The sequence below is a fragment of the Chrysemys picta genome, chromosome 16 (assembly GCF_011386835.1).
Source record: "Chrysemys picta bellii isolate R12L10 chromosome 16, ASM1138683v2, whole genome shotgun sequence".
Classification (NCBI taxonomy): domain Eukaryota; kingdom Metazoa; phylum Chordata; order Testudines; family Emydidae; genus Chrysemys; species Chrysemys picta.
In genome coordinates, this window is record NC_088806.1 from 15,040,358 (window position 1) to 15,059,747 (window position 19,390).

At 54.3% G+C, this 19,390-nt stretch overlaps 1 protein-coding gene across 1 annotated transcript in view; it reads left to right on the forward strand.

Annotated features, from left to right (window-relative positions):
- Positions 1-2,847: 2,847 nt before the first annotated feature.
- Positions 2,848-19,390, forward strand: part of ROBO4 (roundabout guidance receptor 4) — a 97,065-nt gene continuing 80,522 nt past the window's right edge. The window contains exon 1 of the mRNA XM_065570598.1: positions 2,848-3,148. Coding sequence (XP_065426670.1) covers positions 2,971-3,148 — 178 coding nt within the window. The 5' untranslated portion in view covers positions 2,848-2,970. The remainder of the gene's footprint in view (positions 3,149-19,390) is intronic.

Below are 19,390 nucleotides of genomic sequence, written 5' to 3' on the forward strand. Positions count from 1 at the left end.
TCTTGTTGGATATTTGCCGGCGCAATGTTAGCCAGCACTGATAGCCATGGAAGTGGCGGGGATGTGGGGGTTTGCCAGTGTACAGTTTGACTTTCAGCTCCAGCTTCAGCTTCGAGTCTGCAGGGCAGGCAGTTTGAAATGCAGCCTTGTGACAGATGTGGAGACACCGAGAGACAAGGCCCACGTGGAGCCCATGATGCCATTTTTATAGCGTCCCTTTTCAGACCATAAGTCTGCTGTAAGGTCAGGCGGTGATGTTCTAGCAGCAACCACAATTCAGCCCTCCCCTGCACATCACAGGAAGGCTTTGCATTGCACGGTCTCACACACCCCACAGTCGTTGCTGTAATTAGATCCGGCAGAATTATTCCATTTGTATAAATCATTTTTGTCTGTTCATGTCCTGATCCTGGTCTCTAGGAGCCTCTTCGTTACTCATACGTATTCACCAAGTCATTCCAGTGGACAGCTGTAGCCCGCATTCACTCCAGCAAGTTCCTCTTCATTATTTGTAGCATGTGGCTAGTCACTTAATACTGTGTCTGTTCTCTGACTGGACTACAGACACTTCTTAAGCAGGAGAGTAATTAGCAACACCGTCCCACTCACACTGGGGCTAAAGTTCGTGAGACTCTGACTTTTGGTGAGTACCAAAGACAATGACTGAAAAGGACCTTGAAGTCATTGCCGATAATCGGCCGAGCACAAGCTCCCAGTGCAGCATTGTGACAAAAGGTGCTGACATGACCCAGGGATGTATAAAAGGGAAATCAAGCAGCAGCAAGGAGTTGGGGCTTAACTCTGTATTGGGCACTAGTGAGACCATTACTGAAATGGCATCCACCCAGCCAAAGGATATTGATAAATTGGAGAGGGTGCACAGAAGAACCACAAGAATGAATGCCTGATAGTGAGAGAGATTGAAGGGGCTCAATCTATTTAGCTTAACAACGGGAAGACTGAGGTCTGGTCTATACTACCCGCCTGAATCGGCGGGTAGAAATCGACCTCTCGGGGATCGATTTATCGCGTCCCGTCGGGACGCGACAATCGATCCCCGAATCGGCGCTCTAACTCCACCAGCGGAGGTGGTAGTAAGCGCCGCCGACAAAAAGCGGCAGAAGTCGATTTTGCCGCCGTCCTCACAACGGGGTAAGTCGGCTGCAATATGTCGAATTCAGCTACGCTATTCACGTAGCTGAATTTGCGTATCTTAAATCGACTCCCCCCTGTAGTGTAGATGTACCCTAAGATGTGCCTTGGTCGGGGTCTACAAGTGCCTACGCGGGGAGGAGATTTCTGAGAGCAGATGACTCTCTAATCTCCCAGCAAAGGCAGAACGTGAGCCAATTGCTGGACACTGACGCTGGACAAATTCAAACTGGAAATAACTATTTCACAGGGAAGGGAATTAGTCACTGGAACAGCTTAACCAGCAATGCTGCTAAGGCTCCATCTCCAGAAACCTTTACCTCGAGATCAGGTGTCCCTGTCTGAAAGCTCCACTCCAGCTCACCCACAAGTGCTGGGCTGGAGGCAGGAGTCACTGAGGTGGGGCGGGGAGAAGATGTCTCTGGCCTGGGCTATGCAGGGGGTCAGACTGGATGGTCAGGATGGGCCCTTCTGGCCTTGTCAGCTATGAATCTATAGGAGTGCACTGAACTCACAGCAGACATTTATCAACCAGGCTGTGACTCCTTCTGTGCATTGTTTGGCCAACTCCAGTTGTGTCACGATGGGCCCAAACCAAACCCACAACTGGGCAGCCCTGGGCGATGGGGAAGGAAGCTTCTGACAGGCCCTTGTCTGTTCATGGGCCACACCGGAGTTGTGCGGTCCAGCAGCCCCACGCTTTGGGCACTTTCAAGTTTGGGGTCAGCCCTCAAGGCACTAAGCCACAGAGATGAGGTGACACGGCTCTGCCTCTGGAGCTGAGGCGAGGTGCTGATGGCTCTGCGAGCTGGGGGCAGGCAGGCGCCCAGAGGAGAGAGCTTTGCTTGTTGGGCGTCTGCATTCTGGGTGGGCGGATGGCTGGGTGGGGAGGAGCTAGGCGGAGCTGGGAAGATAGATGGCTTTGCACAGGAGCTAACTGGGTACTCTTTCATTTAATTATGTTTGTTAAATCTTTCTGAGTGAATAAAAAGTCCCAGAAAACAAGGGGAAAGGGAAACTGGGCTGGAGGAAAAACTGGATTGAACCATAAGAACAAAAGGAGCCCCCCTGATTTTCAGCAGTGGAATGATGAAATAATTGGAGCCAGTGCAATAACTGTAATTGTAACCATTTAAAGTGCCTGTCTCCTTTTGACAAATGAACATGTCTTAGGCCCCCTCCGAGCTGCACCATCTCACTCCAGTTTGACAAAGGAGCAGCCGACAAGCGGTTAAATCTATCAGGGGACGGTCAATTTTGTTTGAAAACAGCCTTTTCTAAAGCGGGGGGCATTCCTTTATGGAGCCAGTCTCGCTGGGCCGGCTGAGGGCGCAGGCACGGCAGAGAAAGGGGTTAAAGGCAGAGATGGCTGGTGCTGAGAAGGAACCACAGAGACGTCGTTTGCCTTTTCTCCACTGATCAGTTAATTTAGTTCTTCACAATATTGCGCCCAACTCCTGGTGGTGCTGCCCCCCCCTCGCTGTTCTGATGTCACAGATGGTGCAGAGAAAGCAGCCCCTGTGGCGCCACGCAGCCCCCTCACAGCATGGGGCCTACATGCCTTCCTCCCCCATTGTCCACAACTTCAAAAAGAAGAAGGGGGGAAAAAAAGGAGGAAAAAAAGTACAAAAGCAGCTGAAAAACATGCTTCATAACAAATTCCCAATACCTTCCCCAGCGGAGAGGCTGGAGCCAGGCAGAGCCGTGCAGGCAGGGCGGGGGCAGGAGCCTCGCCTTTGGATCCTTTGACTGGAAAGAACTTCTTGTGGGAAGTTGCTTCTCCGAGCCAGGATCTGGCTGGGAGCGTTTCTCCTCGAGATGCTCTCGGCACTCCTCCTGCTGGGCTTGGCTTCCCTCCCCTGGAGCTGGGGCTCCCAGGTGTGCCAGTGTCGCTGCACCTGGCCAGAGGGACAGGGGAGGAGGGGCCTGCAGGGGCCCAACAGGCAGACGAGGCAGCTTCAGCACCACCCGCGCAGGCAGCGGCACCGGCTGCGAGGTAAGCACCTTTCACCAGACTCCTGAGTCCCACAGCCGGCTTGGCTAGAGGCAAGCAGCCCGGGGAGCAGCACGACCCACAAACACCTGGCTGCCCCAAGTGGTGGTTGTCACTGCAGCGCATGTGGGAAGAGCAGCCAGGCTGTGGGATGGTTCTTTTACTTCCTCTCACCTCTGGGGAATTGTTCGGCTGAGAGGATGCTGCACCCCAGGGATTTAGAGGCTGGTGATAGACACTCCAAATATTTACCTCCTTGTAAAAGCTTGCCTCAGCCTATATGCACAAGCAATGGCTGAAGGGACGGAAAAGGAGGTCTGGGTGATCGGGATGGGTCAGAGCAATGATTGGGGGTTGATATAGTGACGGGGGTGAGAACTGGTGACGAGGGTAGGAGTAGTGACTGCACTGGGAGAACTGGTGTGGCGGCGCTGGATTCTCCGAGCATGGGGAGGAAACTGCTTGTTTATTAATATTTATTCTTTGTTAGATACCAGTGCTCAGAGCCATTCATGGCAAACAGACAGTCCCTGCCCCAAAGACCTTACAAGCTAGGAGACAGGGCGTACTGGGAAATCCAGGGGGAGGAACTCAAAACAGGTGGGCACCACAGAGGTGTTTTTAGGGGGATTTGATCATATTTGTCCTTGAGTCTATGCTGACCCCGTCGGTGTTCCCACTGCCGCCACCTCCAATCCTCAGAGATACTGTGTCTCTTTCCGTTGTTTCCAAGTAGCACTTCAGATAGAAGCCAGGCAGGTGAATCAATGCACTTTCTCACCAAAGTTTCAAGAGCCTGACACTTCCCAGTAAAATGGTGATCAAACTAATGAGCGCGGTCTGGGGGACAACTGGAGAAGAGAGGTGTAATTACCAGGCCATGTTAGAAGAGAACGAGGTGGTCGGAGAGGAGGAAGTGCTCTCCGTTTGTACTGACCAGTCACTAACCCATTGCCTAGGTCAATCTCTGTCCTGAAAGTCAGTGACCAGCCAGGGCCTCTCTTTATTCTTCATGGCTTTCCAAACTGATCCCCAAAGCTCAGATCACCTGATTTCAGAGCTGTACTTGTGACCCAAGCCCCAAGAACTTCCAGGGGGCTCACACTGATCCTTGACACGAGGGGGTCTCAAGCCGGGGGTCATGACCCCTCAAGGGGTCGCGAGGTTATTACATGGGGGACGTGAGCTGTCAGCCTCCATCCCAATCCCCGCTTCACCTCCAGCATTTATAATAGTGCTAAATATAAAAAACTGTGTTTTTAATGTATTAGGGGTGATCGTGCTCAGAGACTTGCTGTGCAAAAGGGGTCACCAGTACAAACATTTGAGACCACTGCTTTATGCCCTCAGAAACTAACAGCAGGAGAAAACACTGGTGTTGGCCAGAACGCGGGAACATTTTCCTTTGGGCCATGTGCACAAATGCTGCCACCCAACGTGGCTTTCACACAGATTTTGTGCACCGTGCGCACACGGTGTGCACCCAGCAGGGTGAATCAGCCGGCCACTCGAGCACCCTGGCGTAATATCTTTTTTCTGCAGACTGGAAAAGCTGACTTCTGCCAACCCAAAGCCTGTGTCTGAGTCACACTGCAGGTGTAATACAACAGCACAGCACTGTTTGCCGTGCTGCAGGTACTCCTTAGACCATTTCTAGATATCTATTTCTGTGGCCTCTAAATATCAACACTCCAGGCTGTGGCTGCCTGGCCCTCCTTGCCCTGCATTGCCTGGTATGTGACATCAGGGGCCGATCACAGATGCCTGCACTATGCAGACAGGAGAGCAGGGGACACCAGTTCTTGTCCATTGTGGTAGTGGGCTTCCTTCCTTTAGGGATAGGGTTTGGCAAAGGAAAGGAACCCGTCCCGCCCCAGGAGGTGACCTGGATACCCACGCTGGTGCTTTGGACATTCCTAGCACCAGGTTTAAACCCAGAAACTGTGCATGTTTGGTTTGAGATCTGGGACCTGTCATGTACTCGGTAGGTTGCAGAGCAGATACAGTACTGCACGAGTAGCAGATACAGACTGACTACAGCGCTCCCTTCCCAGAGAGATGCGCACCAGAGGTGCTGACTGGAGAGTCATTTAATAAGTATTTTACACACTGCACCACCTAGTGGCTGAACAGCATAATACCGTCTAGCATTCTGCTAGTAATGGCAGCTGCCTCCTCCAGAATAACTTTGGTCCATTGTGCATGAAAATCAAGAGTCTTAAATGCAGCATGGGCTGCCCTGACTCCAGCAGCTCTGTCACATTAGTCTGCAGCTGGATCACAGCCAGCCATTCTCCTGCTCCCCATTCCTGGAGCCTGCTGCCCCGCCCTGCAGGATCCGGGTAGACCAAAGGCAGTGGGTGTTTGTCATGTCCTGCATGCGGAGACACAGTCCCTTTCAGTGGGAATGTGGTCACAGAGGGTGGCTTAAAGCTTAGAGCTCTTGTAACACTTTGCAACCGATTGTGGATGAATCCTGAAATGAAACCCTTTCCAAGCCCTACTCATGGGAGGAAGGACGACTCATGTGAGTCCAGGATCATAGGATCCCTACATCATTCTGGTTGTGTAAGAAAGTTAATGAACGTACTGTGTTTATAGATACTGACTGTGACCCTGCAGCCCATAGTCTTCTTAGTTGTATGATTATGATGTAGTTATGACATAATTATGATGCATTTTGTACCAGATGGATCATGTGAGGTGTCATTGGAAAAGTTATGATTATGATTATCCTATTTGTATGCATGTATCCTTTTTGTATCTGAAGTTATAAATATTTACTATGTGTCCGTGTTCCAAATATGCTTACTCTGAGTAACACCCACAGCTAGCCTCTCAGGTAAACAATGAAGAAGCTAGACAGGGCTGGTGGCCCATCAGCAAAGACAATGGACCATGAAAGGACTTAGCCTTCCTGTAAATGTTTCATCCGGCCTGTAAGTAATGCCTGCTATGACTCAGCAAGGGCATGTGACCAGACCACATGATACTGAACTCCATTTTGGGTACCTGTATTTTACCACAAACTGGGCTGTGAACTGAGTTTGGAACAAAAGGGTTCCCGCCATATAGTAAAGCTATATTAGGTGGGGTATGACATCATCTGGGGGCCTCACTCCCCACACAAGGACACCTGGAAACATCTGAGAAACAAAGTCTGAACTGGGGGAAGTGCTGGTCTCGGGCTAAAAGGATGTCTAGCCTGTGTATGGAAACCTGGTGGATTGCTCGTATCATCAGCCAGGGTGAGAATTTGCTAATTCATATCCAATCTTTCTAGTATTTTAGGCTTAGTTTGTAGTTTTGTTTATTTGCTAGGTAATCTGCTTTGATCTGTTTGCTATCCCTTATAATCACTTAAAATCTATCTTTTTGTCGTTAATAAACTTGGGGATTTTTAGCTTTATCTAAACCAGTGTGCCTTTGAGTGAAGTGTCTGGGGAAAAAAATCTCAGCTTGGTTAACACAAGTGTGCATATTCCTCTCCACATTGAGGGAGGGGCAAACTGAGTAATAAATTCATACTGGTCAGGTTTTTGACCAAGGCAGGATGGTAGAGCTCTGGGGTACAAGGCTGGGAAGCTGGGGGTATCTTGGCTGTAGCCTCTCTATTGTTGGTTCATGCAGTGGCTGGTCAGAATCTGCATGTAACTGCAGCTGGGTGTGTCCCTGCCTTTGTGAATGCTGGTGGAAGTGTAGGACCCGGAGTGGTCTGCAGATTGTCACAGCAGTACAGTGCTGAGAGGGAGCCCAGGCTGGAGGGTCAGTGGGCTCAGTGGTACCCCGGTCCCAGGTGGCACCCCAGGAAGAACCCATCACACCGACTTCTTCTCCCCAGCCCCATATTTCCTAGATAAGAAATCCCTCTCTAAGAATTTAAGAGTCATCTGCCTTATTTTCTATATTATGCATCATTGTAACTGGCTGAGATTAAATAGCATCTTTATTATCATCACCGGTAGCTGGGAGACGTGTGCTTTATACTCGTGGCTAATTTTTGTAACTCAGGAGGGCTGCACAGAGTCGGGTCTGTTCATGCAGTGAGCGCCTGCCATTGGAATAATTCTCTCTGTCTGTATGTAAAGGTATGGGGAGCCTGGCTGGCTGAAGACAAAAGGAAAGACTCTGCTGTGTGTGTGAAGCGCTGTCAGCTTTTCTTTTGTAAAGTGCTGTCAGCTTTTCTTTTGTAACTTGTTGGCTTGCAGCTGTAGTGGTACTTGGTGGTTGTTTGGGGCTGGGTGTGCTGAGAACACGTCCTTGTGGGATATTCCTCCAGCAGGATTTCTGACTGTGCGTGCATTAGAGAGACTTTAGCGACTGGGCCTCTGGGGCATCTCGGAGTGATGCTCGACACAGAGTGGAGTTTCAGAGGGGAGAATTTACTGACTCATGGTCTATGCAAGAGGACAGAGTCCTTCACAGCAGGATTCTCAAAAGGGGCTGCGGGACTTAGGAGCACAGGTCCCCATGACTCTCAATGGGACTTGGGCTCCGGACGCCATCTGGCACCCACACTTGGGAACTAGTTTCTTTACTATTTATTCCTCTGACTACTGGTCAGGTGTGAGTTCTTACCTTTGACCACGTGCTCAGCCCTGGAGAAGACACGAATGAAGCCAGTCCCTCCCTAAGGAGCTCACATCTCACAATGATCATGTTTGCATACTCTGATGGATGGCAGTGGGACAGGGCATTGCTTATTTAATGCTATAATCTTCCTGAATTAGAGGAAAGGCTTACGAGAGAGGCCCTGCAGGAAAGCTCCAGGCTCCAGCTCTGGTAGGATCGTTGTTATTCATAGAGCTGCACACGCACATGACGAAATCATGTCCCTGTCCCAGACAGCTCACAATCCAAGAGGCTTATGAAGTTCAGTGTCTCTAGCTTATCAAAGTAAAGGGGAAGAGGTGACTTGATCACAATCACAATCCCCTATGCAGGAGGGATAGTTCTGCTGGGAAAGACCTCTTCCCTCTGGCAGATCAAGGCAGAAAAGATCCAGTGGCTGGCAGCTGAAGTTTGACACATTCAAACAGAAACTATTGTGCACATTCTTTTTAGGTGACAAATCTGAGAAATGGTCCCAGATTAAGGTGTCATTAGAGGAGGTTTTGGAACAAATTGATAAACCAAACAGTAATAAGTCACCAGGACCAGGGCCGGCTCTAGGCAAAACAAGCTGGTGCTTGGGGCGGCACATTTTTAGGGGCGGCATTCTGGCGCGGGCCGTGCCGCCCCTAAAAATGTGCCCCGGCCACCCTAACTCACCTCTGCTGCTGCCGCTCCCGCGCCGCTGCTCGCCCTCCCTCCCAGGCTCTCAAACCCGGGAGGGAGGGGGAGAGCCCCAGCTGCCGCGGCGCGTGAAACAGCTGATTCGCACGCCGCGGCCGCTCGAGGGGGAGGGCGGCCAAAATTGTTTTCGCTTGGGGCGGCAAAAATCCTAGAGCCGGCCCTGACCAGGACCAGATGGTATTCACCCAAGAGTTCTGAAGGAACTCAAATCTGACATTGCAGAACTACTAACTGTCATCTGTAACCTATCATTTACATCAGCTTCCGTACCAAATGACCGAAGGATAGCTAATGTGACGCCAATTTTTAAAGAGGGCTCCAGAGGTGATCTCGGCAATTACAGGCTGGTAAGCCTGACTTCAGTACCGGGCAAACTGATTAAAACTCCCAATAAGACAGCTGAACTTTTCTTGATGGCCAGTCAGGATCAGGTCCGTCCGGGGGACTCCAGTCTCTGCACGGTGTCATTGGCAGAGTGTTGAGATCTGGCAGCTCTGATCTTTAGGGGGGTGACCTGGAGTTGGTTCCCAAAGAACTTCCTTTTGGACCCCACTTTATATAGTGAAATTTGAGTCCTGTTTAGTTATACCTTAACCAATCATTATACTAAATTTTTACTAACCAATCCTAACATAGTGTAATAAAATTCTCCAACCAATCCTACCCCACCATCTTAATTAATTTACCCCTAGCAAAATGAATTATATAACAGACAGAAACAATCAAAGAACCAGACCAAGACCATACAGATAAACAATAGGAAAGTGGGGACCATAATGACAAAACAATAAAGAAATGAGGATTTCACAACCACAACTATTGATAAGTGATTTCTTGACAGACAGGGGCGATGCTATCAAACTAAGTTTTCTTTAACCATCTTAAGATCTGTTTCTTTATCTGGTGATAGTGGGGGCCATTAGGACGGGGTCTCCTTCTCAACAGCCCGATATGACATTGTTTTAATGTAATTTAGGCCTGGTCCACACTAACCCCCCACTTCGAACTAAGGTACGCAAATAATAACGTGAATAACGTAGCTGAATTCGAAGTACCTTAGTTCGAACTTACCGCGGGTCCAGACGCGGCAGGGAGGCTCCCCCATCGATGCCGCGTACTCCTCTCGCCGAGCTGGAGTACCGGCGTCGACGGCGAGCACTTCCGGGATCGATTTATTGCGTCTAGACAAGATGCGATAAATCAATCCCAGAAGATCGATTGCTTACCTCCGGGTCCGGCGGTAAGTGTAGACCTACCCTTTGATGGAATGTGAGGATGTGACTTCCTGCTTCTCAGCGAATGGCTGCGGCTCGGCTGCTCTTTTAATCTGGCTGCAGACGAAGGCCTTATCCTTACAGTTGGGAAGAGGAGTAAATTAATGTTTGGGAAGTACTCCGATGCTCCAGTGCTGAGTGCCATAGTGAAGCCCAGGAGCAAAGGATTCCCCTGCCTTCAGAGCAGGGTCTGAACAGTAAATAAGGAAGGGGACTAGCCGCCTGGTTCAGCGAGCGCTGCCCAGCCTGGGCACTGATGAGGAGGGGTCCTCTGGAAAAGCTGGCATGTGCTGATGTAACTAAAGATTGGGTGCATAAGCACAAGGGTCTGCGCCAGGTTGCTCAGGTGACCTTCTGGCAGTTCCTGACTTTGGAGCACTGTGATTCTGGGTGGGGTAAAGACGTACCTTACTTGCTCCGCTGCTTGGGCACTCGCTTGGCACGCCTCTCTGCCAGCCGCCTGCTCACCGCTCTCATCGTGCTTCTCCGCTGCCCGCTCATCACACCAGCCACTCATTCATCAGCTGACTGGCAGCCGCCTTCTGCTGTCACCTGTCCCTCTGCTTTGATCTCTGTACATTAGTCTCCTAGTAATTTTCAGCTTTGCAGTCTGGGCAGAAACACTGCCCCATCTCAAGTGATTTCAGCTCTCAGTGATTTTTAGTTAGCATATAGACTATCAGGGTTGGAAGGGACCTCAGGAGGTCATCTAATCCCAACCCCCTGCTCAAAGTAGGACCAATCCCCAACTAAATCCCCAAATGGCCCCTTCAAGGATTGAACTCACAACCTTGGGTTTAGCAAGCCAATGCTCAAACCACTGAGTTCTTAGGCAGGGTACAAACACAGTCCTACCACAACTGATTTCAGCTGTGTTTGGGCGTTTAACATAATAAAGAGACTCCGAATGAAGCCTATTTAGTTTTAGTCTTTGAACAGTGGGGAGGACCCTTGAAGCTGTACAGCCTTCTGATGGGGGATATCTGTCCCCACCCTTTTTCCTTTCACAGGGCTCTGACATTCGAGCCCCTAGCTTAACGGGGTTCTCAACTGAGGGTGGCCCCCTCATTTGGGACAGGTTAAGCACAGTCCTGCTTTCCTGTATTCCTACAATAATTACAACAGTGGTAACCATATTTCACTACCCCTGCATTCAGTACCAAGGTGATATGTACCCAACACCCGCCAAAGTTGATCACGTTGACACTGTTGAACCTGTTGAATATATAATCAGAGCAGGAGCAGTTATGTATTGACATAAACACACCCAGAGTCTCTTCCCCTCCCAGCTAGCTGTCAGGGAAGCATTCATTCAGACCCTGTTGACATGACAAACAAGGTGTGATCTGGCTGGGGAGCACGGAGGGAGGTGGGAGGCGTGTGCGTGTGCATGTGTGTGTATGTGTGTGGGCGTGGCTCTCAGCTGGGAGGGGAGCCAGTGCCCTTACTGCTATGCCTGCCAGCAGTGCCAGTTTGGCAGAGCAGTCCCATGCCAGGTCCCATCCCAGACCGTGCCCCCAGGAGCCTAGTGAGTTGAGTTGTGGTTCTTTCCCTGAAGGGCAGGGGGAGGAGGCAGACTTAGAGGGGCTGGGACAGGTGCTGGGGTATTTCAGTGCAGACTCAGGGAGGTTCTACGCTTGGAGGGTGGGGGAGCTTGGCCTCCACTGGCCTCCCACCAGGCCCTGTTGCTTGGTTGTCCTGCCTCCCCGCAGGCTGTGTAGGAGAATGTCCTGCGTCCCCGACCCGTCAGTGTGCAGAGCAGCCGTGTCTCACCTGACAGAGCCACCACCAGCCCAGTCTCCACTCACCCGGCCCAGCCTCGGCCCTTAGTCCCCACAGAGGCACCTCCTGGCCCATGCAGTGTCACTGGGGCTTGGGTGCGGTGTGAGTCCAGAGGCCCTGCTGCAATGCCGGGGTCTGTCCCTGCGTGGCCAAGCTGGTCAGAGCTCCCTCCTGAGGGCTGGGCTGCTCTCCCAGCCTGGTTGGGGTCATGCTCCTTGGGCTGATTCCCCCCCCAGCCCCAGGACCAGGCTGCATTTGAGCTTGCTCCCTGCAACAGCAGGCTAGGCCCTCTTCCAGGTCCATCCCTGTTCCCATGCAAGCAGGGCTGAGCTCCACTGTGGCATTCCCCTCCTTAGCTGGGGGTAGGGTTACCATACGTCCGGTTTTTCCCGGACATGTCCGGCTTTTCGGCAGTCGAACCCCCGTCCGGGGGGAATTGCCAAAAAGCCGAACATGTCCGGGAAAATGCCGGCCGGGCACTTCCCCTCCCGCGGCTGCTCTGCTCCTCCCCTGACTCTTCGGCTCTGTTTAAGAGCCGAGCTGCCCGAGCGCTATGGGCTTCAGGCAGCCCCCTTGCCTCCGGACCCCAGCCGCCGGCCGGGCACTTCCCCTCCTGGGCTCCGGCGGCGCAGGGTCCGGAGGCATGGGGGCTGCCCGAAGCCGGTAGTGCTCGGGCAGCTCGGCTCTTAAACAGAGCCGAAGAGTCGGGGAGGAGCAGAGCCTCCTGCCGCGGCGGCTCTGCTCCTCCCCTGACTCTTTGGCTCTGTTTAAGAGCCGAGTGCTACGGGCTTTGGGCAGCCCCCGTGCCTCTGGACCCTGTGCCACCGGAGCCCGGGAGGGGAAGTGCCCGGCCGGGGGCGCAGGGTCCGGAGGCATAGGGGCTGCCCGAAGTCCAAGCGCTACCGGCTTCACGGTTTGCCAGGCAGCCTCCAGACTCTGCGCCCCCGGCTGGGCGCTTCCCCTCCCGGGCTCCAGCTGCGCTGGGGAAGCGCCGGCCGGGGCGCAGGGTCTGGGGGCTGCCCGGCAAACCGTGAAGCTGGTAGCGCTCCGGCAGCCCTTTTCGCGTGGCTGGAAGTGGGAGGGAGGAGGGGGCGGGGTTAGGGCGGGGTTGGGATGGGGCTGGGGGTGGGGAAATGGGCGGGGGCAGGGCCAGGGCCCCGTGGAGGGTCCTCTTTTTTTATTTGTTAAATATGGTAACCCTAGCTGGGGGACAGGCTGGAAGCTCTGGGCAAGGCCCATCTGCCCTCTGTGCCCTCCCCCTAACTGCTCAGGGCATGTGGGGTGGGGCTGGCCCATCTGCCCGCATCCTCTAGCTGACCATGAGAAGTGACCTGACCCCGTCCTGCTGCTGCAGGCTCTGGGCTCTGCTCCAGCTCCTTTCCCGGAGGGAGTCAGCAGCACATGTGGCCCTGCCCAGGACGTGTGGCACTTTCACACCTCTACAGCACAGCGGGCAGGCGAGCCAGATGTGCCCATGAGCTGGCCTAGCTGGGAGCCCGCTGAGCGGGTGCCCTGCAGCCTGGGCAGAATGCTGCTCCAGTCTGCCAGCGAGCTGCTGCTGTAGCCCAGGCCCCCTGCAGGCCAGGCCCCCCCAGCTCCCTGTGCCCCCATCTGCAGACTGTATTGCAGTGTCGCCTGCACTGTCAATTGCATGGAGAGTCCCGCCGTAGCTGGTGTTTCCCCAAAGCGCCAGTGTCTGGAGTCAGGGGATGGCATGAGAATCTCCGTGTCCTTTGCAAAGAATGTCAGTCCTGAACCTGCCCCATCCCCCATCAGCGCAGGCCCCAGAAGGCAAAGGACAAGAGCCAGTGTTGTTCGGAATGCATAGTCTTGTGATTTGTAAGCTAATCTCATGATTTTCAGGCCCTGACCCACCACCCTCATAGGCCCAACAGGGCTCAGCCCTGGTCCTTCTTGGCTAAGGAGCAGGGAGCACAGACTGGCTCTGGGGAGGGACACAATAGGGCTGGGAGCAGCGGAGAGAGGCCCAGTATGGATTTGAGTACAGGGTTACTCGTATTTGGGTGAGGGAGCAACAGAGCTTGGGGTGAGTGGGTCAGGGTGCTGGGTGTGGGGGGGGCAGTGGACTGGGGGGCTTCTGTGCCAGATGTGACCCCCCTGTGGCCTCACTTCTGTGCTGGGTGGGGGCTCCACCCAACAGCCTCAGTTGTGTATCCGGTGGGGGGGGTGTCCCCCTGCAGCTTCAGTTCTGTGACAGTTCCAGGTGGGGGGTTCCCCCCACCCCCAGCCTTTAGCAGATATAAAAATCCTGCCTGCAGCTGCTGGTTCCCTACCCCCCCCCCCCCCCCCACCTCCGCTGCTCCCCAGCAACCCCAGGATGGAGAGGCGACAGGGAGGCTTCCTGTCCCAGCCCTGATCTACAGAGCCACATTCAGCAGATCATCTAATGGCAACAGTGGGCCGGATCGAACACAATGGGAGCTGGAAACATGAGTCATCTGGCAATCCTGGCCTTTCCCATCGCCCCCCCCCCCGCCCCCTCCCCAGGAAGAGCCAGCAGCTCCCACGCCTGAGGCCCCAGGCTAGGCCCCTGACGTGAGGCCGTGCAGAACTCTGCCGTGCGATGAGCCGCCCGCCCTCAAAGCGGCCGTCGCCTGCGCTCCAAGGAGGAGCACGTGTCGCGGAGGGCTGGGGGGGGGGGGGGTCCTGAGTACGCCAGGAAAACAGGAGACTAAGACCAGAGTAAAGCTCGTCTCTCCTCCCCTGCCCTGTGCCCCATTCACAGTGACCGTGCCCCCGCCTGTGTAGCACCCCCAGCCGTTGGCTGAACAGCCTGCCAGCCATTGCAGAGCATTGAGGGACTCTTTCTAATGGTCCCATCGTTGTAGTGCCAATGGGCAGCTCCTTTCTGTGGGGGGGCGGGACACCGTGGGGCGAGGAGGTTTCTCTCAGGTGGGTTGGGGCAGGGCGTGGGAGCCCTGGGCTACACTTTGATCAATGCAGAAACCCAAATAGACAAACGCTGCCACCGATTCTCCACGTGCCCCTGGGCAAGGCCCTGCCATCCCGTGACCCCAGCCCAGCAGTACCTAAGTCTCTGCTTGAGGCCCAGGAAAGCCAGCACCTCTCTGCCCACAGCTGAACTTTGAGGTTTCCCCCCAATCCTCTCAACCAGTCTGGGATCTTGAGAGGGTGAAAAAATCCTTTTGCCCTTTATAGCAATTAGTGCCGCCTCCCCCCCACCCCCCCAGAAGGACCTCCGCAGGCAGATCGTGGAGATGCGGCGAGCTCTCGGCCGGAAGGACCGGTCTGATCACCCAGGCTGACCTGCCGGCACAGAACTTCACCCCAAGATCCCTGCACCAAGCTCATGGCTCGGACTGGTCAGAGCAGGGCCCCCACATCCCTTGCACTCTGGGAATTCCCCTCACTGGTAGCCACTGCATCTTATTTCCCGTTTCAACTTGGCTGACTCCAGCTTCCAGGCATTGGCTCGTTCTGCCTTTGTCTGATCTGTCCGTCTGTCATATGCAGTATTGTTGTAGCCGTCTGGGTCTCAGGATATTAGAGAAAGAAGGCGGGTGAGGTGATAGCTTTTATTGGACCAACTTCCATTGGTGAGAGAGAGAAGCTTTTGAGCCATGCAGAGCTCGTCTTCAGGTTGGTCGGTCTGTCTATCACATGGCTTTATTCTGCCAGCTTCCATGTCAAATCAAGAACAACAGCAAAGTTCCTAGTGAACTTCATGGAGTTTGTGGCACTTCTCCCTTTTTGGGGCGAAATCTCTGCTGGGGGAGGGCGAGATTAAATATCGTTAGTTCACCGTTATTAATGTATTTTCTTACCATGGATTTTCAGGGTTTGTTTGGGTTTGTGGTTTGGTCGGTCGGTGTGTGGGGGTAGAAAGGGTTTTGGTGTCAGGGTTGGGGGGTAGAATGGGGGCTGGGTTAGTGTCAGGGTTTGGGGGTTGAAGAGGGTGCCAGTGTAGGTTGTTGCAGGGAGTGTTAGGTTTTGGGAGCTGGGAGGGTCATTCTCATGCGGGATAAGGCCTGTTAGAGGAGCGAGCTGTGTGGTGTCAGACTGCGATGGGGTGTACAAACCCCACGCTACAGAACAGGGGGTTAAGGAGCACCCAGCCGCACCTGCTGGGTGTGTTGAGGTTAAAGGGCTCAGCACAGCTCGTGGTGCTGTGTGCCAGGGAGCAGCTGGAGGAAATGGCATGTCTGGGGGAGACAGCTAACCGAGGTCAGCAGCCAAATCGGGGCCCATGTTGCTCATAAGCCACAATCTTCCTTGCCGAGGCTGGAAGTTCTGCACATCTGATGTCACGGTCAATGCAGAGAGGCCACAGAATGCATTGCTCAGCCCAGGTAAATCACCTGCCAATGACACGGCAGAAGGTCGAGTTCTTACAGAGCAAGAGGAACGTGCACCAGGCTTGCTCTGCCCAGATCACAGAGAATCTAGGAGAAGCTTGGAGGTTCTTTTGGTGGGTGCAGAGGTTGAGGGGAGCAGGAGCTGTGAGAGGCACAGACATTACACACCCAACAGCCCAGGCAGGACAGGACAGGAGGTCTGTGTCACTGAGCAAAGTGTGTGTGGCACCTGCACATGCATGTGGCAGACTTGGGTGTCGTTCTCAGACTAGGGCCCCACTTTTGTGTGAAAACTCCTTCCTTCCAATTGCACATGCTGCTTATTTCCAGTCGTTTGCAACTGCACCATGCTGCAAATGCATCCTCCTTGCACTGACCCCTGCCTCTGATGGACCAAATTGAGAGCGGGTGTTAGGGGAGCATCTCCCCAAAGCCCGTTACCCTCTTTCGAATAGTCTGACTGTGGCTGCCGTGTGCTGGGGTGGATTAGTTCTATAAAGGATTCTCTTGTGAGTGCTTCTAAACAAACTCCTCCTTGTAATCAGGGCCACGTTTCCCTGTCTTGTCCGGTTAACACACCTCTGACAATGCTCTTGTCATTCACCAGCGACCAGCGTCTCTCAGGCTGCAGTTGCAATGGGATTTGCTGCCAAAAACGTCGACCGCCCCAGTGGGAAGCTAGTGCAGAGGGGGGCGTATTAAGCACCATGCTCAGTGCAGGTGCACACTGCATAGCAGTCTCCAATTGCCCTCCCCAGAGCTGCCACCGATGGCTCAGACCCTGCTAGGGGCAGGTGACAAAGGACAAGGGTTCACTGTCTCCGAACAAGTACCTCACTGATGCACACACTCACCCAGTCCCTCCCTGCAGGATCTGGCACCGCAAGCTCATGCCCTGGCCAGGAGGGTGGATTTCTGAAGCCATCCAAGGGACCCCCTGACTGTTAGAGAGTTGCCACCTGCCAGGGGCTGAGAGCTGGGAGTGAGAGAGCGTCTGAGAACCAAACCAGGGCTGGCTAGAGCTGCCCCAACGCCTCTCCTGCTAGGCAGCCGTGTTCTCCTTAAGCATGTTCTGTTTACGTTCATTGCAGCACTTCCTGCCTGCTCTGGAATGTCCTGCTATTGTGAGCCCCTGCTCCCTGCCAAGTCCTGCCGTGGGGACAGTTTCACAGGGTGAACGATAGGAATAGTCCTTGGGATCGAACCTCGGTAGTAACCGTTTAAAATGGGATGATGCAAGCTCCTCCCGTTCCTCCCGCCCCCGTGGTGTGACCCAGTCTCCAGTGCGCTCGGCGCAGGGGCCCTCTGCGCAGTCTGGTTCTGCAGCAGGCGTGCTGCGTGTGCTCCGAGTGGGGTGTTTCCCTTTGCGGGGACTGGCCAAACATCCCAGTGCTGCTCTGTGCATTCGGGGCATTGTCTGCACTCGCCTTTTTCCCTCCAATCTCCCGTCGTCACTGGCGCCGGCGCCGCTCTGCTGAGGCAGCCTCCGATATTTTACCTTGTCCGGTGCCACACGGGGTTCACTGACACTGGTTGGAAAGTCTGGGGCCAGCCTGCCTCCAATTGGAAATGGTGCAAAATCAAGTGCAGACACCGCCTGAGGGCAGCACAGCGTCTACCGGCCTCTGCCCTGCACTAAACACCTGTGGAGCTAGGGCAGGCGGGGCCACATTACGGCGCGGGGCTTCGATGCGCCGTCCTGGCTGGGGCAAGAGCTAAGCAACTTCTAGTCAATTCAAGGCGTCACCAACTCTTGCAATTTTATCTCAAGTCTCATGATAGTTGGCGTTTTTCTCGAAGTCCCCGCGCCTGGAACCAGGAGAATAAAACTCGGCCTTCATAGAAAAAAGGAGCCTGGTTCCAGAGTGGAGAGATGTGGAAAAATGTGGTCCGAGTGCAACCTCCGTGCTTGGACCCCAGAAAGCAAAGCCCCACCCCCACCCCGCAGTGTGTTATTTTTCAGAATCTCCTGATTGGAAGCCAGTCTCATGGTTTGGGGGCTGGACTCCTAGTTTTGGGATGTGTGGGGTTTCAATCGTTCCCAAGTGAAGTGTCTTGGGGCTTTGGACTGGATTCCCAAGGGGATTCTGGTCCCATTTCCTTCCGGGACCCTTAGCCAGTGGATAGCGCACCCATGTTCAGACCCCCCAGCTATGGGGTTACCATATTTTGTGCCTCCAAAAGGAGGACACTCCACGGGGCCCTGGCCCCGTCCCCCGAGCCCCCGGCCCGGCCCTGCTCCGCCGGCCCGGCCCCCGAGCCCCCGGCCCGGCCCGGCCCCGCTCCGCCGTCCCATCCCCCGAGCCCCCGGCCCGTCCCGTCCCCGCACCGCCGGCCTGTCCCCCGAGCCCCCGGCTCGGCACCGCCGACCGCCGGCCTGTCCCCCGAGCCCCCGGCTCGGCACCGCCGACCGCCGGCCCCGCATGTCCCGATTTTCCCGGACATGTCTGGCTTTTTGGGATTTTCCCCCGGACGGGGATTTGGAGCCCAAAAAGCCGGACATGTCCGGGAAAATCCGGACGTATGGTAACCCTAGACTACTGGCGGGTGGTCACTCTCAGGCTCTCCTGCTGAAGCTGCTTCACTTTGTATAATAATTCAGTATTCAGGGGAGCAGGAACTGGAGCCCAGGCTTGGCCCCCTCATCCCCAGCTCAGTGCCCCACCCACTGGGATACAGAGTCATTCTCAGTGTCTCGCTCCGGCCCAAGGCCTGGGCAAGGATTTGATGCCATGTGGAACAGCGTCAACAAGCGAAGGTGAGAGGCCCACACTGCGGCCCGGGGGTTGGGCTACTCACCCAGCAGGGGTCAGAGCTGGGCTCAAGTCCCTGTCTAGAGTGGGGATACCAGCGTGGTGAGTGCTCTAAGCACTGGACTCAAGGGTGTCAGGGGGCACAGGACCACCACCTCCTTGCCCTCCTCCAAGTCTGTGACTCTAGCCCTTAGTTCCTTTGCTTTTGTTAAAAATGCCCAAAACAAAACAAGGGTGTTTCCAATTTGTCAACATTTAAAAAAAAAATTCAGGTTTGGTTCGACCCAACGGGAGCCATGTGTCTGATGTGTCAAAACTGCCAGTCAGTTATCGGCCCCGCACTGCTGATCGCCTCCCCGAGAGCAGCAGCGCTCCAAGCTCTGTGTGTGCTCTGAGACCAGTCTCTGCAGCAGGAGGGCCTTGGCTCTCTGGATAGGTGCCTGGACATGCCATGGGACTGGGACCTGGGGCAGCCCAGGGCTAGCCACAATGAGGCATGCACCGACATTGGCACAGCACCAGTCTTGTGGCCCACCCAGCCCTTTGCCTCCTTCTAGCACTGATTTGCACTTCGGCACTGCCTTCTGTAGCACTTTCCATCCGAGGATCTCAAAGCACTTCACCAGCATTAATGAAGAAGCCCTCCCAATGTGGTAGGTCAGTGCTACCAGCCTGGAGCAGCACACGTGTGACAGAGCCGAGACTACAGCCTACACCTCCTAAGGCGTGAGTCTGTGATGTAACTGCTGGGCAACACTACACCCTGTATCAGGGGATGGGATGCTACAAAACTGCCTATGCGTA